Source organism: Herpailurus yagouaroundi, unplaced genomic scaffold (assembly GCF_014898765.1).
Source record: "Herpailurus yagouaroundi ecotype Mexico unplaced genomic scaffold, PumYag 162, whole genome shotgun sequence".
In the NCBI taxonomy this organism is placed as follows: Eukaryota; Metazoa; Chordata; class Mammalia; order Carnivora; family Felidae; genus Herpailurus; species Herpailurus yagouaroundi.
The window spans coordinates 5,533,000-5,554,077 of NW_024412403.1; the positions used below are offsets into that span (position 1 = coordinate 5,533,000).

Here is a 21,078-nt window from a genome sequence, read left to right on the forward strand (position 1 = left end):
AAAAACTTTAAAAAAAAAAAAAAAAAAAAAAAAAAAAAAAAAAGAAAACCTTCATGGCTGGTGTGAGGGAGACAAGAGAAAGGAAGTTTATTGTGTAGGACGACTTTCACTATCACTAACAGAATCACTGCTGCCTATTAGCTCAATGGAATCTTTTTCTTTTTGTGCAGCTTTAACAAGGAACCTATCCAATGACACTTGCTTTTGCTTCCTTTTGAGGATTTCGCAGAAATGTGACATTGCATTGTCGTTAAACAGATTCATTGCTTGCACTGCTACAGCCTTGCTTGGGTGGTGCTTTTCTACAAAATCTTGCACTGTTTCCCACATTTTACACATCTCCCTGATCTCATCTGAACTGAGGGATTCCTCTGCCTTTTTCTCCTCCTCTGCAGATGAGATGCAGACATAGACTTCTTACAAAATCTTGCAATTTTGGCCACTCACATACCTCACTCATACTTCTTGATCATTTCCTTCTTAACTTCCACCGTAATCATCTCCTTCTTGTTACCCCTTTTCTTTTCAACCTTTGTTTGCATGGGGGCCATTGTATATGCTCACACACATGTTGACTACAGTACAGTATTCATAAACTTGTTAATATGCTGTATTTAATGTAACTGGCAATAAGGCAGCAGAGGAAAGGGTCTATATCTGCAGGCAACCTGAGCTAGAATGAAGCAAAGCATCCCTAGCTTACTCTTGTACGGAAAAGTAAAGGGCTGTCCAGAGGTGCTTTGAAGTGATAAAAAATACACCAGTGCCAGTTGTGGGCACCTTCCAACGTTCTGAAAAATCACTGATTTCTGCCAAGCACCACGGCCTAAAGTCAAGCATCTGAGCATGGGAGACGATCACCCACAATCCTGCAGAGAGAGAGAGAGAGAGAGAGAGAGAGAGAGAGAAAAGAAGAAGAAGAAGAAGAAGAAGAAGAAGAAGAAGAAGGAGGAGGAGGAGGAGGAGGAGGAGGAGGAGGAGGAGGGAAGAACCATTGGCTCAGTTGTGATCACGTGACATTCGGCATCACCTACTGCTCGTATTACAAACATCGCTCATTTATCAAGTTAAAGTTTATTAGAAATATTTGCTCATCTTGCAGAATACTTGCAGAACAAGTTACAATCCAAGGTTTTACTGTACTTGCATACTTAAGTTCATATATATACTTAGATACATGCACCCATATCTATTTAATGACAACAAAAGCAGCAATAGGAATCTCATTGGTCTACACAGAGGAAATTAGGGCATCACCACTTGGTTTTGGTAAGTGGTAGTTTAAAGAGAATCACAATTCTCCTGTCTTACCTATGACTACTGTATTTCAAAATGACCAAAGAATCCTAGTTCAGGAAGGATAGTTCTTATCTGCCGAATAATCACATCTACTGAAGTTGAAGGAAATATGACAATTAGAAAATCATTTAAACCCTTAATGAAATAGTCCAGACAAACTTTATTACCTGAACTTGCTGATGAACTTAGCATGACCGAAGATGAGAAAGCCACACATGATATGGGTGCAAAGAGAGAGAGGTTGGGTGGCACATGGGTGGCTCAGTCGGTTAAGCATCTGGCTCTTCACTTGGGCTCAAGTCATGATCTCACAGTTTGTGGGTTCGAGACTCACACTGGGCTCTGTGCAACAGCGTAGAGACTGCTTTGGATTCTCTGTCTCTCGCTCTCTCTCTCTCTCTCTCAAAATAAATTTAAAACAAAAGAAATAAAGAGGCTGAACCTGATCTAATCATATCATTAGAACTTAATTCCAGTTTATGAGGAAAATGGCCACAGAGGAACCCATTGAAAATTCAGAATTTGGGATTTGCTGCAAAACAGCCCACTGGCTTCTTCAGTAAGTTGAAGACATGAGAGAGAAAAGAAGGAGGACCTTCTCTGGATTAAAAGAGAATCAAGAGACATAGCTGTTAACCATAGAACAATCCAGACTTAATCAGATCAATTGTAAATAATAATAATAGTTAATAATGGTGTGTTTTTAGCCCCTTGGGTAAAAATGAATTTGGAATAGAGACTAATGGTACCAAGAGGTTATTATTACTATTGTGTGTTACCGACATTGTGGTTTTATGAGAAAACTTGTGTTTTTATTAGAGAAACATACTAATGATATAGTGATAAGATGACAGACGTTCTATGATTTGACTCAGTGTGTCAACACCAAAAGCAAAGACTATAAAGATGTAAACAGATAGATGATAAAAAAATTTTTTTTGCTGCCTCTTGTGTCTGGGTGATGAATATGTTGGATGCACTATATTATTTTTTCTAATTTTGTGTGAGTTTGCAAATTTTTGCGATAACTGGTTTTTAAAATGTAGATATACAGTTTGAAGACAAGGGGATGAAAATTAAATACGATGCTGTTTGTACTAATTTTATACATGAGCAAATATCCCTCCAAGAGCCTGTCACAAGGGTTGCTTAAATTGTATACTTAAAATACAGAAGAAATGCCCCACTCCTTTTTTGTAGTTTTATTGAGATTTAATTTACCATCCCTAAAATTCACCCACATTAACTACACAATTCAGTGATTTTAGTAAATACAGAAAGCTGTGCAACCATGGCTGTCATCCAATTTTAGAACATTTCCGCCACCCAGAAAAATCCCTGGGGCCCATTTGAAGTCAATTCTAATTCCCATCTCCAGCTCCGGGCAACCAGTAATCTACTGCCTGTCTCTATAGATTTGTGTTTTCTGTATATTTCATATAAATTGTATCTTACAATTGTGGCTTTATATCAGGCTTCATTCACATAGCATGATCTTTTAAGGTCCATCCGTGTTGTAAGATGTATCCGTAGGTCACTCTTTTTTATGGCTAACTAATAGTCCATTGTATGTATATACACATCTCATTTATCCCTTCACTGATGGCCATTTGGGTTGTTTCCACTTATTGGCTATTATGAATCCTGCCTGAGGATTCTAGTTTTTTCTCTACTTCCACTTGAGCCCTTGTTCTTGTTTGTGGTTTTTTATTAGAGCCATCCTAGTGGGTATGAAGCAGTATAAACACTGTAGTTTTTTTTTTAATATAATTCTAATGTGTATTATTGCCCCAGTGGCTAATGTTACGGAGCATCTTTCCATGTGCTTATTAGTCATTTGTGTGTCGCCTTTGGTGATTTACCTATTCAAATCTTTTGCCCATTTTTTGAGTGAGTTGTTTCTTCTTATCATAGAGATGTCAGGGTTCTTTATATTTTTTGGAGATAAGTCCTTAATCAGAAATACTACTTGCAAATATGTTCTTCTAATAGGTTGCTCCTTATTGTTTTCTTAATGGTATCTTGGAAAATATAAAATATTTTAATTTTCATGATGTTTAATATATTGATTTTTTTTTTTTTTTTGCCCCTGGTGTTTTTGGTGTTGTATCTAAGAACTCTGCCAGACCCAAGGTCATGAAGATTTGTTTTAGCTCAAACGTTTAGATCTATCACCCACTTTGAGTTAATTTTTGTAGGTGTTGTGAGGTAAGACTTCTAAATTCTTCTTTTTGAAATGGATATCCAATTTTCCCATCCCTTCTTTTTAAAAAGTCATTAGAATTATACAATGCTATCTTAAAATTTCTATCAATGATTAGTTTCAGAATTATAAAATTTAAGTGAAATAATTGGGTATTGCTTTTTTGTGACTAGTGTTAGAAGTGGCAGCTTTTGGGGCGCCTGGGTGGCTCAGTTGGTTAGCCTCCAACTTCGGCTCAGGTCATGATCTCACAGCTTGTGAGCAAGCCCCATGTGAGACTCTGTGCTGACAGCTCAGAGCCTGGAGCCTGCTTCAGATTCTGTCTCCCTCTCTCTCTCTCTGCTCCTTCCCCACTCACACTCTGTCTCTCAAAAATAAATAAACATTAGAAAATGTAAAAAAGAAAATAAAAAGGAAAGAAAGAAAGGAAAAGAAGTGACACCTCTTGTTTCCTGGGTTGTGAGCTTCTCCTATGGAAAAACTTCTAACCCCTCCGACCAAAGAAGTGACGCCTTCTTTGTGTCACCTTCTCCAGCACCAACACTACATCCCACTCTAAACAGAGCAACAGATTTTATAACTCTGTAGTTTATAAGAAAGTAACTTGCTCTTCAACACTCTTCCAAATCTGTCTGTAACTTCCATCAGGAGGGTATTGAAGCAATAAGGCCTCTGCTGGCAAGGGCTCCTTGCTGTTGTGGGCCTCTTAGGTCTATAATCCCTCTGGAGCCCATACCCAAACAGTGTAGGAAATGTGAGTGTAAGTAATTATGGGCTATGGAATTTTTCAGTTACGATGGGTGAACCACAAAAGAGTCCTAGAAACTCAGTCGGTCACATATCCTTTACGAGATCATTAGGTTCCCTCATTGTATCCCATGAGAACATTCAAGTTGTTCTTATAAAGCTCCAGGGAGGTGAGAAGAGCAGTGGGTTTGTCATGGATTTCATCTCTGATGATTGCAAGGGAAGCAGCTTCAGCTCAGTGGGTCTGCCATTTTCCCATGGTCTATTGGTCGTCCCTGGTGGCTGTGAAATCACAGCACCTTCAAGAGGACATTCCACATGGTTCTTGGATACAATAGAGGGTATCCAGCCCTTTGTTTTGGGGGTTACTGCAGGTACATTGAAATAGGCACAGTGCTTTTCTAACTAAGGCAAAGATAAGAAGATTTCAGGAACCAGGAGCCCATATCTGTTCTTTATCCTTACAGAGACCAGTGTGACCACCCATGTGTGTGGTCCAGTGCAAGTTCAGAACAGGAAGAATAAAAGAGGAAGGAGACTTTTATTTTGGGCACCCAAAAGGGGATCTCTATTTTTACATTCTTAATAATATTCCTTGAGAATATCAATTTCTCAAAGCAAGCTTAGACATTGAGCTGGGTGGTTTCCACTGACCCACTTCTTGAGAGTATTTGGTCCCGTTCCTCATTGGGCTCAAGAGTTTATAAAACCAGCTAAACATCATTTGGGAGAACGGGTGAATTAGACACTGTCATAATGTCAAACGACTATTTCTGCTACTGTTGTTCTTTGGAAAGGAGAAGTCTGACATCGTCTGGTTATAGAACAATCCAATTTCTGGCCTGGGCCAACAATTCCGGTAGAAGCTTGCTGATTCTAAAGTTCTTCATTATTTAGTGGGAGATGAAAAGTAGAACCCTTTCTGCTGCCACCTTCTGAAGATTTTGAGCACAAGAAATGTATATGAATAGGGCTTTTCTTTCTGTTCTTTAACAGAAACTTGAAGATCTGTCATCAATAGTTAGTATGACGTATAGAATTTAACTTATACATGAGGTCCTCTGATTCTAAATGGCCACTTCAACTCATTCACCGTGTCTAATAAGAGTTTTTCTTTCTTCCTCAGACCCAGCGAACTCAGCCCCATCCATACTGGATGGGTTTGATCATCGCAAAGCCATGGCAGGGCAGCGTGTGGAGTTGCCTTGCAAAGCGCTTGGGCATCCTGAGCCAGATTATCGCTGGCTGAAGGACAACATGCCCCTGGAACTTTCTGGAAGGTTTCAGAAGACCGTGACAGGGCTGCTCATTGAGAACACTCGTCCTTCAGACTCAGGCAGCTATGTGTGTGAAGTTTCCAACAGATACGGAACTGCTAAGGTGATAGGCCGCCTGTACGTGAAACGTAAGTTGGAGGGTAGCTTGGAACAGTGATGTTGGCTGCCATTGATGGAGCTCTTGATACAAGATGACTTCCAGGCTCTTGCTATAGCCTTCCATTAATCCTCACAACAGTCCTGCTGAGACCAATATTACCCCATTTTGCAGAGGAGGAAATGAATGCTCAGACAGATTGCCCAAGATTACACAGCCAGGGTGTTTGGATTTAGGATGGGAATCCAGGTTTATCTGAACCTCCAAGCTTTCCATCAGGCCACAGACTATGTATCTGAGATCCCATTACCTAGTTGTTGAATTAACAATGGCCAGCCTGTCTGAACACTGACGGAGGAAGAGGGGTGGGCTTGTGATGTCCCTGCAAGGGGTGGTAGTCCGATCACAGTGGGTGTCCTTGGCTGGCTTTCAGATGCTACTTTATGTTCCTGAATGGGGCTATTATCCACAGAAATATGGAGCTCTAAATTATCAAAATATTGGAGTTAGACGCATTATTACATATCATTTAATTCAAATATGGTGGGTGTATTTCATCTCTAATTGGTTTGTAGTGACTGTCTTGAGAAGGATGCTGAAGGCAGACCCCAGAGGAAGGAGGGGTGTGACCACAGTGAGGAGCACTCTAATCTAGTCAAACACCCTCCATTTTACTCACGCAGAAACCAAATCAATGCGAGTCACATGACCACAATTGCGCGGCAGGGCTTTGGTCAAAGCAAGTGGCTCTGAGATGCCACTAGAACATTCTTTTCATAGTGTATGATTTTATATATTGCATACGATAAAATATTTTTTATCTGATGAACTGACTGATCAAGCTAAGTCATAAGAGTTGGCATTGAAAGGGAGGCATTTTCTTGACCTGGATTTTTCCAACCTCATGCCTACTAATGCAACTGCCTGTTCCAGTGTCACTCTGGGTGTGGACTGTTCTAGCACAGTACCACCCCAACAGAATATGTTAAATATCCCAGTGACTGCTTGGAACCAGCTGCCCAGGGTGAGTCCTGAGAATATCATGAAAACGTGTTTAGGCTGGGCTTCAGAAGAAATGGAAGATAAGTTCCGCACAGCTCTATTTCTGAAGCTGAAGAATCTTCCAGATGCAATGATGCAGTACTGGAAGGCAAGGAAGAAGTGTCCCCACAGGTTCAAAACCTCCTCTGTGTTAAAACCCCTTTCATGGCTCCCCATTTCCTGCTGAATAAGTTTACATTTTAGGGTATTATCAAAATCATTGTAAGTAAGCCTGTCTGGTGATATTGCCCATACTTTTGCTTGAAAGAAAACTGACCAACTCCTGTTACATTTAAATTCTTCCTATTCCATGTATAAAGCCATCCCTATCCTGACCACAGGTCACACTCCTCCCTCCACATGGAAGAGGGTTTTCAAATACTTGAAGGTCTAAACTTTCTGTCTTTCTAACCCCAGTGCAGTGCCCTCCCCAATGACACCCCCTGTCCCAACCATCTCAGGCTGAGCTCTCAGTGTTTAATTTATTGCTTTCTCATCAAAATCTACACTTTAGAAGTGATTTGCGGAAAAGTGTTAATTCTGACTGTACTTTGTTTTCACCCTTGTACTCTTTTGCCACATCTGGACAAGTCCTGAAGTGCCCCTCAAATGTTCCCCAACTCCCTCTGACTTCATGACTTCTGTCTTTCTTCTCTAGACAGAAAGCATTCTCTGGGGTTCTAAATCCAAAGCCCTCTCTTCTCCTGTCTCTTCTCCTCTGGTGCTCTCTTTATTCATAGGGGTCTAGATTCCTCCCCTCTGAGAACAAGCCTGGATCTGCAGCCTTAGCCTGGCTTCCTTCCTGAGTGTTAGACAGCGTGTCTCCCAATTTTAGATCTGATGTGCCACTGGCATTTCAACACAGCAGCATCGCAAAACAAACTCTCCACCATTTCTACCTGGTCAATGGCTCTTCTTATTTGAGATGTCTTCCCCACTCCCGAGCCCCCTAAATGCAGGCTTTAAAATCCTGGATCCTCCTTAAGCCTTTCCTTTCTGAGTCCAAGTCCTGCCAAGTCCTATAGATTGTAGCTCATGGTGCTTCTTAGCCACCCTCCCCACGCCCCTCCTGTCCTAGATTGAGACTTAACTGCACCTCAACTAGACATTTGCAGTGCCCCCTTACTGACTAATTTCCCCACTCCAGTTTGTGCAATACAGTATGATCAATCAGTTCTCCTAAAAATGCGTTTGACTATAAACTCACTTGCAAAAAATTCTTGAATGCTTCTTTTAGTCCCCTCTGACTTAATTCCAAGATCGTGAAGCCTTTTGAAATCTTGTTCCAGATTGCCGTTGGAATTTTTCTCCCATAATTTTCCTACAGAGATTCTGTGTCGTGTCCAAAGTGAACAGGCACACTCTCCTTGTGACAACAGCTATGCTTCATGCCCTAATTCACAAAATGCCCTTTCTTTCCAGCTGGCCTCAGCTCTATTCATCATTGATATCTAAGGAATTTCCTGATCTTTCTACCAATCCCCTTCCACATGGTATATGTCTCTGATGGACCCTATATCACTTCTTGGCTACTATATTAACTCTTGTATTTGTCTCATCTGCCAAAAGACCGAACTTCTTGGAACCAGGGACTTCGTGGTGTGGTGACAGGAGATGTCAGGAATAATTGGGGTAAAAAATGGTTTTAGCTATTTACCGCTTGAGTGGATTTGGTTCAGTTAATTAATCTCTCTGAACAACCACTTCTTCTTCTGTAAAATGGATACGATAAGGCAAAACATGCAGGACTGTGGGAAGACTGACTTATATAATGTACAAAAGAAGTGTAATAATTTTATGGCACATGCCAGGTGCACCATGAATATAATTCATCTCTGTCTTACCTGTAGCATTAACCCTACTTTTGGCTTCTATTAGATGTTCAGTGAATGAACTTGCTACATAAGATTGGGTTTGTTTTTGTTTCATTGGTCACAAAGTCTAATATCAACCTATTTTCTTACAGCTGTGTGTTATGGGCCCTTGTTGAGCCACAAAGGGGGTATGAGCAGGTGTTATGACTGTGTGAGAATGGTCCAGAGAAACCCATCAGTGCTACCATGGGACAAGGCAAATAGGATTTAAATGTTCCAATACCTGTGTCCTTATTGGTGGCCAGAACTTGTCATTTCTTATTGTCAGTGGGTGAATCCCCACACTTACCCAGTGAGAAAGCAGTGTGACCAAATGTTGGTCTGTTTGCCACACAGAGAAACAAGACCAGAAAAAAATAACAAAGCGTAAAGAGGGTGCTCCTGAACAAAATGGCGCACTATGGAATAATCCAGAACATAAGAACTGTGTAGCATTGCTTACAATGATGCATTTGCCTTGTCAGAAGCTCAGGATGTTGTTGAAATGATGTCTATGTATGTGATGTTCTTACCTTCTTTTTTTTCTCTCACCAAAATTTCCAGAGCCACTGAAAGCTACCATCAGCCCCAGGAAAGTTAAAAGCAGCGTGGGTAGCCAGGTTTCCTTGTCCTGCAGCGTGACAGGCAGTGAGGACCAGGAACTCTCCTGGTACCGAAACGGTGAAATCCTCAACCCTGGAAAAAATGTGAGGATCACAGGGATCAACCACGAAAACCTTATAATGGATCACATGGTCAAAAGTGACGGGGGCGCATACCAGTGCTTTGTGCGCAAGGATAAGCTGTCCGCTCAAGACTATGTGCAGGTGGTCCTTGAAGGTCAGTGGGCCTTGTTATAGGGTTCAGCTGCAAAAGAACCCAAACGCAGAGCACTCAGAAGAATGATGAAGCAGTGCTGATAACTCCCAGTGTTAGGATTTCTGTCTGTCTGGCTAGCTAATGACTCGGCCCTGGTTTCTCAGGATACGCCGGGCTAATAAGAGACCAAGTGTTGGTGAAAGTTATAAATGGTAGAAGTTGTAAAAGTAACTTCACATAAAGTTAAGTAACATAAATGTCGCCCACTCATGTGTTTAGTTACTTGTCAAGTTACAGACCTCAGAAACGTGGAACATATAGTTTGGTTGACGGTGTGTTAGCCCAGACTGGAGTTTCTCGATGATGCTTTGTTGGAAGAGCCATTTGATGCTATAGGGTGGTTACCAGCATCTCTGGCCTCTGCCCGCTAGATGCTAGCAGCATCCAAGTTGTGACAACCGAAAATACCTCCAGACATTGCCAAATATCCCAGGGTTGGGGGTGGGGAGAGATAAGGAAATAACAGCCCCCAGCTGAGAAATACAATTTTATGGGCAAAGTGTAGGGCACAATTTCAGTATAGTACTTGGTGGAAAGAAAAAAAATGGCGTCTGTTTTGCACAGTTGTCACTGATCGGGTCCAGATATTCACCAATTTAGGTGAACAGAATTTGTGAGGAATGACCTCGGGTTATTACAGTAGGTTTCAGGTGTGTTGTTTTCTTTTCTTACTGTCCTGCTTACATCTTCAAGGTTATCAATCAGCCAGGGAAAAAAAAGCTATCAAGGTAACATTCAAGTGAGACATACATTTGTCACCGGATAATTGAACAAGCTTTTGTCTGTGTATGTGTGTGTGTCTTATTGGAAATTCTGTCTTTACATATAATTTAAAATTCATTTGATGTCAGTTGATTAAAATAATGACGTGACTTTCATATAGTCTAAAGAGAAAAAATATTTACGTACGAACATTAGCTTAAAATATGCCTTGATGCTCTTAGGGGATATTTCTGTTATTGTTTTTTTAACCTTAGCTTATTTTTAAGAAGAAGCGGGCTTAGCAATGAGATTCTTATTTTGATTCGGGCATTTTCTTGCAAACCGTTTTTGTGTTTTTGTTTTTGTTTTTGTTTTTGTTTTTTTTTTTTAAAGCAGAGGCGAAATTACCAGAAGGCTTGGGACTCATATTAAATGCCTGACACCGTGTTCCCCGTAATAGTTAAGTACAGAAAGTAATCAATCTGTCCAGAGCCACTTTGGTGCTGCTGATGCACTATAGTCCTTACATAGCCACTATTTTTAGATTCTTTGTAGAAGAGGGACAGAATACTTGTCTAGGCCTAGTTACCTTGGCAACTATCTCGTGTGACTAAGAAAACCTAAAGAGCATATTGATAATCCATAATGATGTCGAAAGATTTCAGGTTATCAGAGAGTGACAGCAAGAAAGATTTCAGACACTCAGGTCTCGCTGGGAAAATAATGTCTGCTTTCATCTCCAAAAAAGCCTGTCACTTGAATAAAAAAAAAAAAAAAAAAAAAAAAGGCGGGGCAGAGGAGCATAGCGAGCATTCTCATGGATTTATTTGTCGCGTGTCAGTTTCCATTCAGGACAAGAAGCTTCACTTTGTTTTTTCTCTTCTGAGAGATGACAGTACGAATGTAGCAAAAGAGAGCAGAAGTGTAGTTATAAATACATATCTAGTACGCCTTAAAATGGACTCTAACTAGTATCCTTGGCTATCACCTCCTATTACTCCCATTGAAGTAGCTTTAGGTTAATGTAAATTATAAAAACTCACAATACTGTGAGCTGAGAATGACCACTGATATAAACGCAGAATCTGGGAGTATTTTCTAGGAGGCCAAAGAAACTGGGAGTCTTAAAAGAAACTGGAAGTCTGAAGAAACTGAGATCTGATAATTAGAGATTCAAGATCAAACCAGAGTAACTGGAGAACGGAATGATAAAAAAGAATAAGAACAGGTCCTACTTCAGAAAACGATAGAATAGCATGTATCAGATTAACCTGGAAGCAGATAAAAATTATGAACTTGGGGAAAAGCAAAACTGTATGTAGACACGGGAGAAACGCACAAGAGCGGGTGGAAAGGATTTGACCCATGAAAGAAGAGGAAAGGGTTAGGTGATATGTGCACTGATACCACTTTTCCCCTGAGGACAGTCCCCAGGCTTTGTGAGGTAGGAGGGGAAACCTCGAATACTAGAAGAAAAGCAGAAAGCTATAGTTCTATGGGATTGACATACAGAAGGACAAAAGGCTGCAATGTCAAATCACCTGCCGTTGAGGAAGATAAGTTGAAATTCCAGTAAGGAGGGAATTCCTTAAATTCCGAACAGTGGGGAGTCCTAAAATCTAAAGATAAACTTCCCTGAAAAACTTACTTGACACCCGGACTGGAAAATGTGGAAGATAATCCCAGTAAAAATTAAAAATAAAAATAACTAGACATAAAAAAAAGAGAAAGTACGTAGTAGAAATAGACCTTGAGAGAACCCAGATGAATGTTAGACAAAGACTTAAAAACTTCTATTTAAAAAGTGGTCAATACCTTAGGGTCTACCTGGGTGGCTCAGTCGGTTAAGCGTCCAACTCCTGATTTCAGCTCAGGCCATGATCTCACTGTTCCTGGGACTGAGTCCTGTGTTCAGCTCTGTGCTAACAGCATGGAGCCTGCTTGGGATTCTGTCTTTCCCTCTGCCCCTCTCCCCCACTCCCCCACTCATTCTGTCTCCTCTCTCTCTCTCTCAAAATAAGTAAACATCTTAAACAGACAAACAAATAAATAAAATATGTTCAATAAGGAAAATACAGGCGTAATGAATAATTATCTGGGAAAGACCAGAAGAGAAAATGAAAACTATAAAAAAGAACCAGTAGAAATATAAAAATTCAGTGTATTGGCTTTAATGGAAGATTGGAGAAGGAAGAAAGGATCAGTGAATTTGAAGATAAATTAGAACACATTATCCTGTTTGAAGCACAGAGAGAAAGAAATCTGCAAAGGAAGTGAGCAGCGTCTCAATGACATGGGACATTCATTAGATGGTCTGATCTCCATATAATTAGAAGTCCAGAAAAACAGAAGATTGAGACTGGGGCAGAAAAAAATATTTGAAGAAATAATGGTGACAGTTTTCCCAATTTTGGTATTAAAGTTACAGAGCCAAAAATCAGTAAATCTCAAGTATAAATATAATCACATGCAAACACATTATAAAGAGTCCTGTTGCTGAAAACCAAAGATAAATTAAAAAAATCTTATAAATCTGAGAGAGGAGAACTCTTTTCTTTTTTTAATTTTTTTAAACATGTATTCATTTTTGAGAGTGACAGAGACAGAGCATGAACAGGGGAGGGGCAGAGAGAGAGAGGGAGACACAGAATCTGAAGCAGGCTCCAGGCTCCGAGCTGTCTGCACAGAACCTGACATGGGGCTTGAACTCACAGACTGAGAGTTCATGACCTGAGCTGAAGTCAGACGCTCAACTGACTGAGCCACCCAGGCGCCCCTGAGAGAGGAGATATCAGTACAAATGATGGATGACTTCTCATCAGATATTTTGGAGGACAGAAGACAGTGGAACAACATCTTTGAAATGTTGACAAGGATAAAAAAAAAAAAAAAAATCCCTGTTGACCTAGGTTCCTATATCTGTGAAGAATAGTCTTCAAAAAACAGGGAAAGTAGATATTTTCAATAAACCAAAGCTGGAAGAATGTGATAGCAGAAGTTTTGACACATGAAGTCACTGAAGGCAAAAAGGAAATGCCCTAAAATGGAAATTCAGATCTGTAGGCATAAAGCCCATTAGAAAAGGCAGGAAATATGTTAGTAAGCATTCAGAATTTTTTTTCTCTTTTAATGTCTTTAAATAATAATTGACAAATTATAAAATTATAACACTGTTTTATAGAGTTTAGGTATAAATAGATGTAATAACACAAAGCACAGAATATAAATGAAATTATTTGTGCTAGGGTTTTTACATTTCACATGAAGTAACGTAATTTTCACTTTTAGTACTTGAAATCAAAATTATATAGATGCACACACACATATATTAGACATATGAATATTTATGTGTATATATCTCTACCTAAATATGTATGTGTGTGTGTTTGTGTATATATATATATATATATATATGTAGTGTGTGTGTATATACATGTATATATACACACACAAATATGTATATCTGTATCTATATCAATATAAAACTGAGTTTGAATTTATCCCATAAACATACGATTGGCAAAACATAAAATCAAAATTTATGTATGTATAAGGCATCATATTGATAGAATATAGGAGAAAAACCAATTGATGACTTCAGTATATTCAGAAAACACCATTTGACAGGATTCAACATCCATTCAGAATAAAAAATTCTCAGGATGGGGCGCCTGGGTGGCGCAGTCGGTTAAGCGTCCGACTTCAGCCAGGTCACGATCTCGCGGTCCGTGAGTTTGAGCCCCACGTCAGGCTCTGGGCTGATGGCTCAGAGCCTGGAGCCTGTTTCCAATTCTGTGTCTCCCTCTCTGTCTGCCCCTCCCCCATTCATGCTCTGTCTCTCTCTGTCCCAAAAATAAATAAACGTTGAAAAAAAAAATTCTCAGGAAGCTAGAAATGTAAGGAACTTCTTTGACCTAATGGCATTTATGAATTTATTTACTTAAATGATTTATTTATTCATACTTAATGGTTGAGGACTAAATATTTTTCCTTTAACATTGGGACTGAGGTGGTTCACAAATACCTCTTCTATTCAGCACTGTTCCAGAAGTCCTAGGTAGGCATGAATAATAAGTAAAATGCACAAAATTTGGAAAGGAAAAGTCTCAACTGTCTTTAATCACAGACCTTGTTGTTTACATAGAAAATTCCAAGTAATCTATAAAACAATTCCCAGATAAGTTTAGAAACTCAAGATACAAAAGCACAATTTTTTGTGTGTTTATATAGTAGAAACCAACAATTGGAAAATAATATTTTAAAATTTCCATTTATATTAGGATAACACAAAAGATACTTGGGAATAAATTTAACAACAGATGTGAAAGATTTCAACATGTGAAACTATACAACTATACATTGCTAATATTGAAATTGTGATGACCTAAAAAACTGGAAAGTATACCATATTTAAGGACTAAAAAGCTAAATATTTTTAAGGTAGCAGTCCTCTGTAAGATAATCAATGTAATCCTAATAAAAATCCCAACAGCGTAGAAAAGTGAAAATCCGGGGACACCTAGGTGGCTCAGTTGGTTAAGTGTACAACTCTTTATATCGGCTCAAGGCATGATCTTGCAGTCGTGAGCTCGAGCCCCATGTTGAGCTCTGCACTGAGCATGAAGCCTGCTTGGGATTCTCTCTCTCCCTCTCTGTCTGCCCCCCCGCCCCCATCTCTTGCTTTCTTCCTCTCTCAAAATAAATAAATAAGCATTTAAAAAAATAAGAAAAATGGAAGTCCTATAGTCTAAGTTGATTTAAAAGACATGCATGAGAAAGTTAAAGGACTGAGAATTGTGCAATCTTTAAAGAAGAATAAAGTTGGAGGACTCATACTAGCTACATTAAACAATACAGATACATAACTCAATAAAACATACTGGATGGTCTAGAATATGCCCACACACATGTATGATAAATTAATTTGCAAGAGAGTCCACAATGTTCCAAAGGTAAAGGAAAGTCTTTTTGACAAACAGTACTACACAATGAATGGAATAACAACAACAACAAAAAATGAATATCAATCCCTATCTCACACCTTATACCTTACACAGATTTAATTTGCTCTAAAATATAGACTGGGATATAAAATCCCACACTATGAAGTCTCTAAAAGGAAACATGGAAGAATTATTCATCGTCTGAATGGTAGGCAAAGCTTTCTTAGGATAAAGAAAGCAGTAAAAGTCAAATACACCATTAAGAAAATAAAAGGCAACTACAAACTGAAAGAACATTTTACATATGCAAAAACACACATCTATCATATATATATATATATATATATATATATATATATATATATATATATAATGTCTGGCACACATTTTATGTAACTAATACATCTGACAAATATATTTGACCATTATAAGATACATGATAAATATTTGTTTTCAACATATATAAAGAACTCCTACAAATCAATAAAATGTAGTCTAACCTAACAACGGACAAAAGATTTGAGTAGATATTTCACAAAAGGAGATACACAAATGGCCAATAAGCACATAAGGACAACATTAGTTCCATGATACCCTTGCAAAAAATGCATAACCTGCATCTAATCATGACAAAACAAAAAAAAACCCAGTGTGAACAACTGGCTATGGAGTAATTCTTCAAAATGTTAAAGCCAAAAAATACAGAAGAGACCAAAGAATGATCCAGATTGAAGGATGCATGCTAAGGAAGCATGACAGATAAATGGGATGTATGGTACTGGTTGGGCTGGGAGAGAGAGCTGGGAGGGACATTGTTGGTGGGCAGACAGACTTTCCATATGGACTGTGTGTTAGGTGATAGAACACTTCCAAAGTTTCATTTCTTAATTTCGCTGCCTGTCCTATGGTAATAGTAGAATGTTTGCAGGATAGAGAACCCACACTCTAGGATTATATGGATTTGAAGTTCAAGAAGAGGCAAACAAAGTCACATTGAAAGAAATCAGGACAGCGATTCCCTCTGGTAAGAGGGGATTGGTTGAAAGGAACCCTGGGCAAGTTGTGGGGTCCTGAAACGCTTTATGTTGCAGTCATTTGGGTGGTTACACAGTGTACATATTTAACAAAATATTCTGCTTGTACACTTAAGATCTGTATGTGTCACTGTATGTAAACTATATCTACAAAAAAAAGGTGTAACTGAAGAAAACAGTTACAAAACAGATTTTTAAAAAAGACACGTTTTCAGTGCATAGTGTAAAAATCAGTGCAAAGAAATATACAGCTCTGCACATTCAAAAAAAAAAGTTGAATTGTAAGATTAAATAAAATAACATTCCTCAGCATCGACAGCCGATTACGTACAAAGAATAACAATCATGGTGACGTCTCACTTCTCCGTAAATAAAGGCAGAGCATGATGAAGCAGAGTGTGTGGTGTCCTAAGGGTAAAAACACAGGTTCTTTACTTTAATATTATGAAGCCCTTTTTTTCATCTTTGATACTAAAGCAAGATGTTTGCAATTCAAGAACACTGCAATACTCCACAGTGGTTGCATGTGGGGAAAAAACATACTCAAGGGCCTTCTCCAGTCACCCAGGAGTTGGAATGAAATTGACATTCAGGAATTTGCAAGAGGAAAGATGGTAGAGGGCTCAGCAAAGCACCCCCATCAGGAGAACCGTACATGGCTGGTCCCTCTGGCCACAGAAATAGGCTTCCAGGTTTCCAGAGAGGAGGAGTGGGTGGGGCGGGGAGGGGGGGAGGGCAGAAAGAGAAACTCTTCAGGGGTACTTGTAAGTGTTAACAGTTATCTTTCTGTGATGGAATTGTGAGCTAGCTTCAGGTGTGTTTCCTCCATTTGTTTGCTTTCCAATTTGTCAGCAGTGAATATGTGTGTGTGTGTGTGTGTGTGTGTGTGTGTGTGTGTGTGTGTGTGTGTAAATATATATATATACATATATGTGAATATGTATGCATATATATGCATGCATTTATGATTGCTACCATACAGTATGAGGGAAATGGTTCATATATATGATAGAAAGACAATGGAGTATGAAAATTTTGTCTTTGTTGAAAATATCGGAAATTCCTGTGGAAAACTCCCTAAGACCTAGATCTTACTTTGCCTGGGACAGTCTGAGGCTGTGCCTGCCTCCCTGGCATAATTACTTCTGGTATCTGTTTTGTTCTCAGAACGGTCCCATGTTGGATGATAAATTTGTACAGCCACCAACTTAAGACACTTACAGAGATATTTATTACACACTGGAAGACTCAAAGTTTATTTGGCTTTGATCCCACTCTCAGAGTTTCCATGACATTTACATGGACTTCCCACTTATCATTAAAACTATAAAGGATGATTTTTTATCAGAAAATAAATAAGGTGAACCTATCCATCTGTCAGTCTTTCCTTTACTCCTCTGAACAAGTCCCTGAGCCATAAGCCCTAATTATCTCAGAAGTAGAAGGCTAAAGTGACCATTTGGAAGGGTGGGTTTCCTCTGTGTTTATAACATGTAATAGGGACCTAACAGTTCTAGATTGTGGACTTCTTGGGAGCTGACGTTGTATAACTTGAGCATCTGGGTTTCATGATTGTCCTTCTTAGGACAATCAGGAAATATACAGAAGTAATTTATTAAACGTCACTAACACTGTTTGCCTATTTTGAAAATGAAATCTTGCTCTGCTTGGAATTTAGCTCTAGCCATAAAACCAGAATACCTGTAGTGTTCAATGACCAGCATGTCTATCTCCTAACCATTACACAAATGTACTTGGAGGTCGTTTAATTATTTGTATGTGCCACTTCCTTCCATCCTTTGTCTTCCTGCAGACGGAACTCCCAAAATTATTTCTGCCTTTAGTGAAAAAGTGGTGAGTCCAGCAGAACCAGTCTCCCTCATGTGCAACGTCAAGGGAACTCCGTTGCCCACCATCACGTGGACCCTGGACGACGACCCGATCCTCAAGGGTGGCAGTCACCGCATCAGCCAGATGATCACGTCGGAGGGAAACGTGGTCAGCTACCTGAACATCTCCAGCTCTCAGGTCCGGGATGGGGGAGTCTACCGCTGCACTGCCAACAATTCGGCGGGAGTCGTCCTGTACCAGGCTCGAATAAACGTAAGAGGTGCTTGTCAAATCAGCTCCTCAAAAAAAAAAAAAAAAAACAAAACAAAACAAAAAACAAAAAACAACAAAAAACCCAAAAAACAAAAAAAAAAAAACCACATCTAACTCACTGTAGTGGAGAAGAAGGTTTCTGCATGCCCTGAGCTGAGTCTCGGAATGCCGAAAACAGATTCGCCATTGCTTCCCGTTTCCTACCCTCTCCTTTCGGCTCCAGAATGGCCCAGATTGGGTTCATGTGGGAAGTGGCATTTTGTTCTTTTCAGTCAGCTTGTTCTCTTTGTTACTCTTCGATTTGTCCACTCGATCTTTTCTTTCTCAGTTTATGCTCTGCACGCTCTTTTCCTTCCTCCTCCTCTTCTGTTTTTCCACATTCATGGTAAAGCTCCATGTACCTGGTATTTTAACTTACATTCATAGTGCGCCATGGCATAACCTCCATCTTGATAAACCTACGTCATAGAGTTTGAAAATTGAATTGTTCCCGGTGTTTTCACAAAAAACAGCATGATTGTTCAGGGCGGACTAATTACTTTTTGTTGAAGAAATGGCCTCTTCTCTTGTAATTCAAGACGTTTTCATAGAAGTAGTTGATACTTAGAGTATTTAACACTCCTTCGATCCATTTGAAAGTAATGAAACTAAAAGGAAAAAGAAGGACTGCTCAGTAGAAGAATCCAAATGCAGAGAAGATCGTGTAATAGAAAAGTTGAAAAAGATATTTTTCACATGAAAATAATCTACATTGGTTTTCTTTTACTCAAGGAAAAGTGTACCCGTTTCCACACATGAGATGTACCCTTAAATTATTTTCAAGAGTTCCTTTGTGTCTCTCTAGGGCCTGCAAGCATTCGGCCAATGAAAAATATCACAGCCATCGCAGGACGGGACACATACATCCACTGCCGTGTGATTGGCTATCCGTATTACTCCATCAAATGGTACAAGAACTCTAATCTGCTTCCTTTCAACCACCGCCAAGTGGCATTTGAGAACAACGGCACTCTAAAACTCTCAGATGTGCAAAAGGAAGTGGATGAGGGAGAGTACACGTGCAACGTGCTGGTTCAACCACAGCTCTCCACCAGCCAGAGTGTCCACGTGACGGTCAAAGGTAAGGCTGCTCTCCCTGTCCCCACACGTCTTGCCCTTACTCAGCTCTTTCACCAGAGGGACGATGAAGAGCAGGGGGGATCTTAGAAGCTGCATGTTTACAGTAGGACAGTTCCAAAAACAGGAAGGCTAGAGTACCTCACATGTTCTGATCTCTTGACTCCTCGATGCATCCACTCCTGCATCAAGAGCTGTGGTTGATATGATTTTCTTTTCATGTGGAATTTTTGGTTTGGTTTTCCAGAGGACATGTGTTGTCAGTATTACCACAAGAAGAGAGAGAGAGAGAGAGAGAGATCATTGGCTTCGTTACCTAGTTGTCCGACAGATCATTTTAAAACACGTATAGATCTTCCTCCACTTACGATGGGGTTACGTCCCAATAAACTCATTGTAAGTTGAAAGTGTAGTAAGCCAAAAATGTATTCAATATATCTCACTACCAAACCTCGTAGCTTAGCCTAGCCTACCTGAAACATGCTCAGAACAGTAACATTCGTCTGCAGTTGGGCAAAAATCATGCAATGCAAATCTGACTTTATAATAAAATGTTGGCTATATCCTGTAATGTATTGAATACGGCACAGAAAGTGAAGAACAGAAAGGTTGTGTGGGTGAAGTATGGTTGTCCGTTTGGGTTGTTTACCCCTGTGACTGCTGGCTGACTGGGAGTCGTCTAGCATCAATGTGAGGGTATCTACTGCATAGCACCAGCTCTGGGTGGCGGGGGTTGGGGGGTGGGGAGTAGGTTCAAAATTCAAAGTACAGTTTCTACTGGATGCACTCGTCTTCTACACCATCGTGAAGTGGAAAAATCATAAGTTGAACCATCCTAAGTTGAGAATCATCTGAATTTTTGTTTTCCTAAAAAATCCTGAAAGCACATTCTTGCAGAATCCTACCAGAAGAGGTTTTCTGTAACAGATCAAGACTTCAAACAGACTTCTCACGTTGAATAGATGATCAGGTCAAAACAACAACATAGGAATGATATGATTAAAGAGCTCCACAGAAAAATTCCTTGATTTTTAAATGATTCTTTACATCTCAGTTCACCAGGATGAACTTTGGGGGATGAACAAAGTTTTCCGTGGCCTTCCCCAACCTTTTTCCCCTATAAACCTTGTTAGTTTACCTTTCCAGGACACCTGTAAATACACATACACACACACACACACACACACACACACACACACACACACACACACAGATGTTCATGCACACATATAATCTGTGTAATATATCATATATGTTATATAATATGTAGCATATATGAGGTATAATTTCACATTAATAATTTTGAATCTTTTAAAAATAGCCACATATCTTAAGACTTTTCTCAGATCATTAGAATTTCTTGGTAAACCAGACTGTGATAGCTGTATAAAACTTCATTTTGTAGTTGAATTTATTTCTTCAACTGCCATTCCTGAAACATCTGCTTGATGCTGGGCTCTACTCCAGGCATTGAGGGAAACAGTGATGAAGAAGGTAGACAAGTTTCTTCTCCTGTCGAACTCTCCTTCCAATCACGAGAGACAAACAGTAAACAAACAAAACAAGCAAATAAACCAGAAAGTATAATACAATGTAGAGAATTAAAACATGTCAGTATCTTAAATATTAGCTGCATTGGAGAATTAGAAGCTAGATCAATGAATGTTTGGTGCTTTGCTGTCTTAAAATTCATTTTCTATCTGAATGAATGTCTTACCCACACATTGTTTTGTAAGATAGTAAGTTGATCATTTGGAAATTATTGGTTTGCTGAGTTAGGTAGA

The 21,078-nt window shown here is 39.4% G+C and overlaps 1 protein-coding gene across 1 annotated transcript in view; it reads left to right on the plus strand.

The window, feature by feature from the left end:
• Positions 1-21,078, plus strand: part of DSCAM (DS cell adhesion molecule) — a 665,388-nt gene that overhangs the window by 358,003 nt on the left and 286,307 nt on the right. Inside the window, exons 5-8 of the mRNA XM_040484971.1 lie at positions 5,376-5,654; positions 9,082-9,357; positions 17,889-18,185; positions 19,023-19,298. Coding sequence (XP_040340905.1) covers positions 5,376-5,654; positions 9,082-9,357; positions 17,889-18,185; positions 19,023-19,298 — 1,128 coding nt within the window. The remainder of the gene's footprint in view (positions 1-5,375; positions 5,655-9,081; positions 9,358-17,888; positions 18,186-19,022; positions 19,299-21,078) is intronic.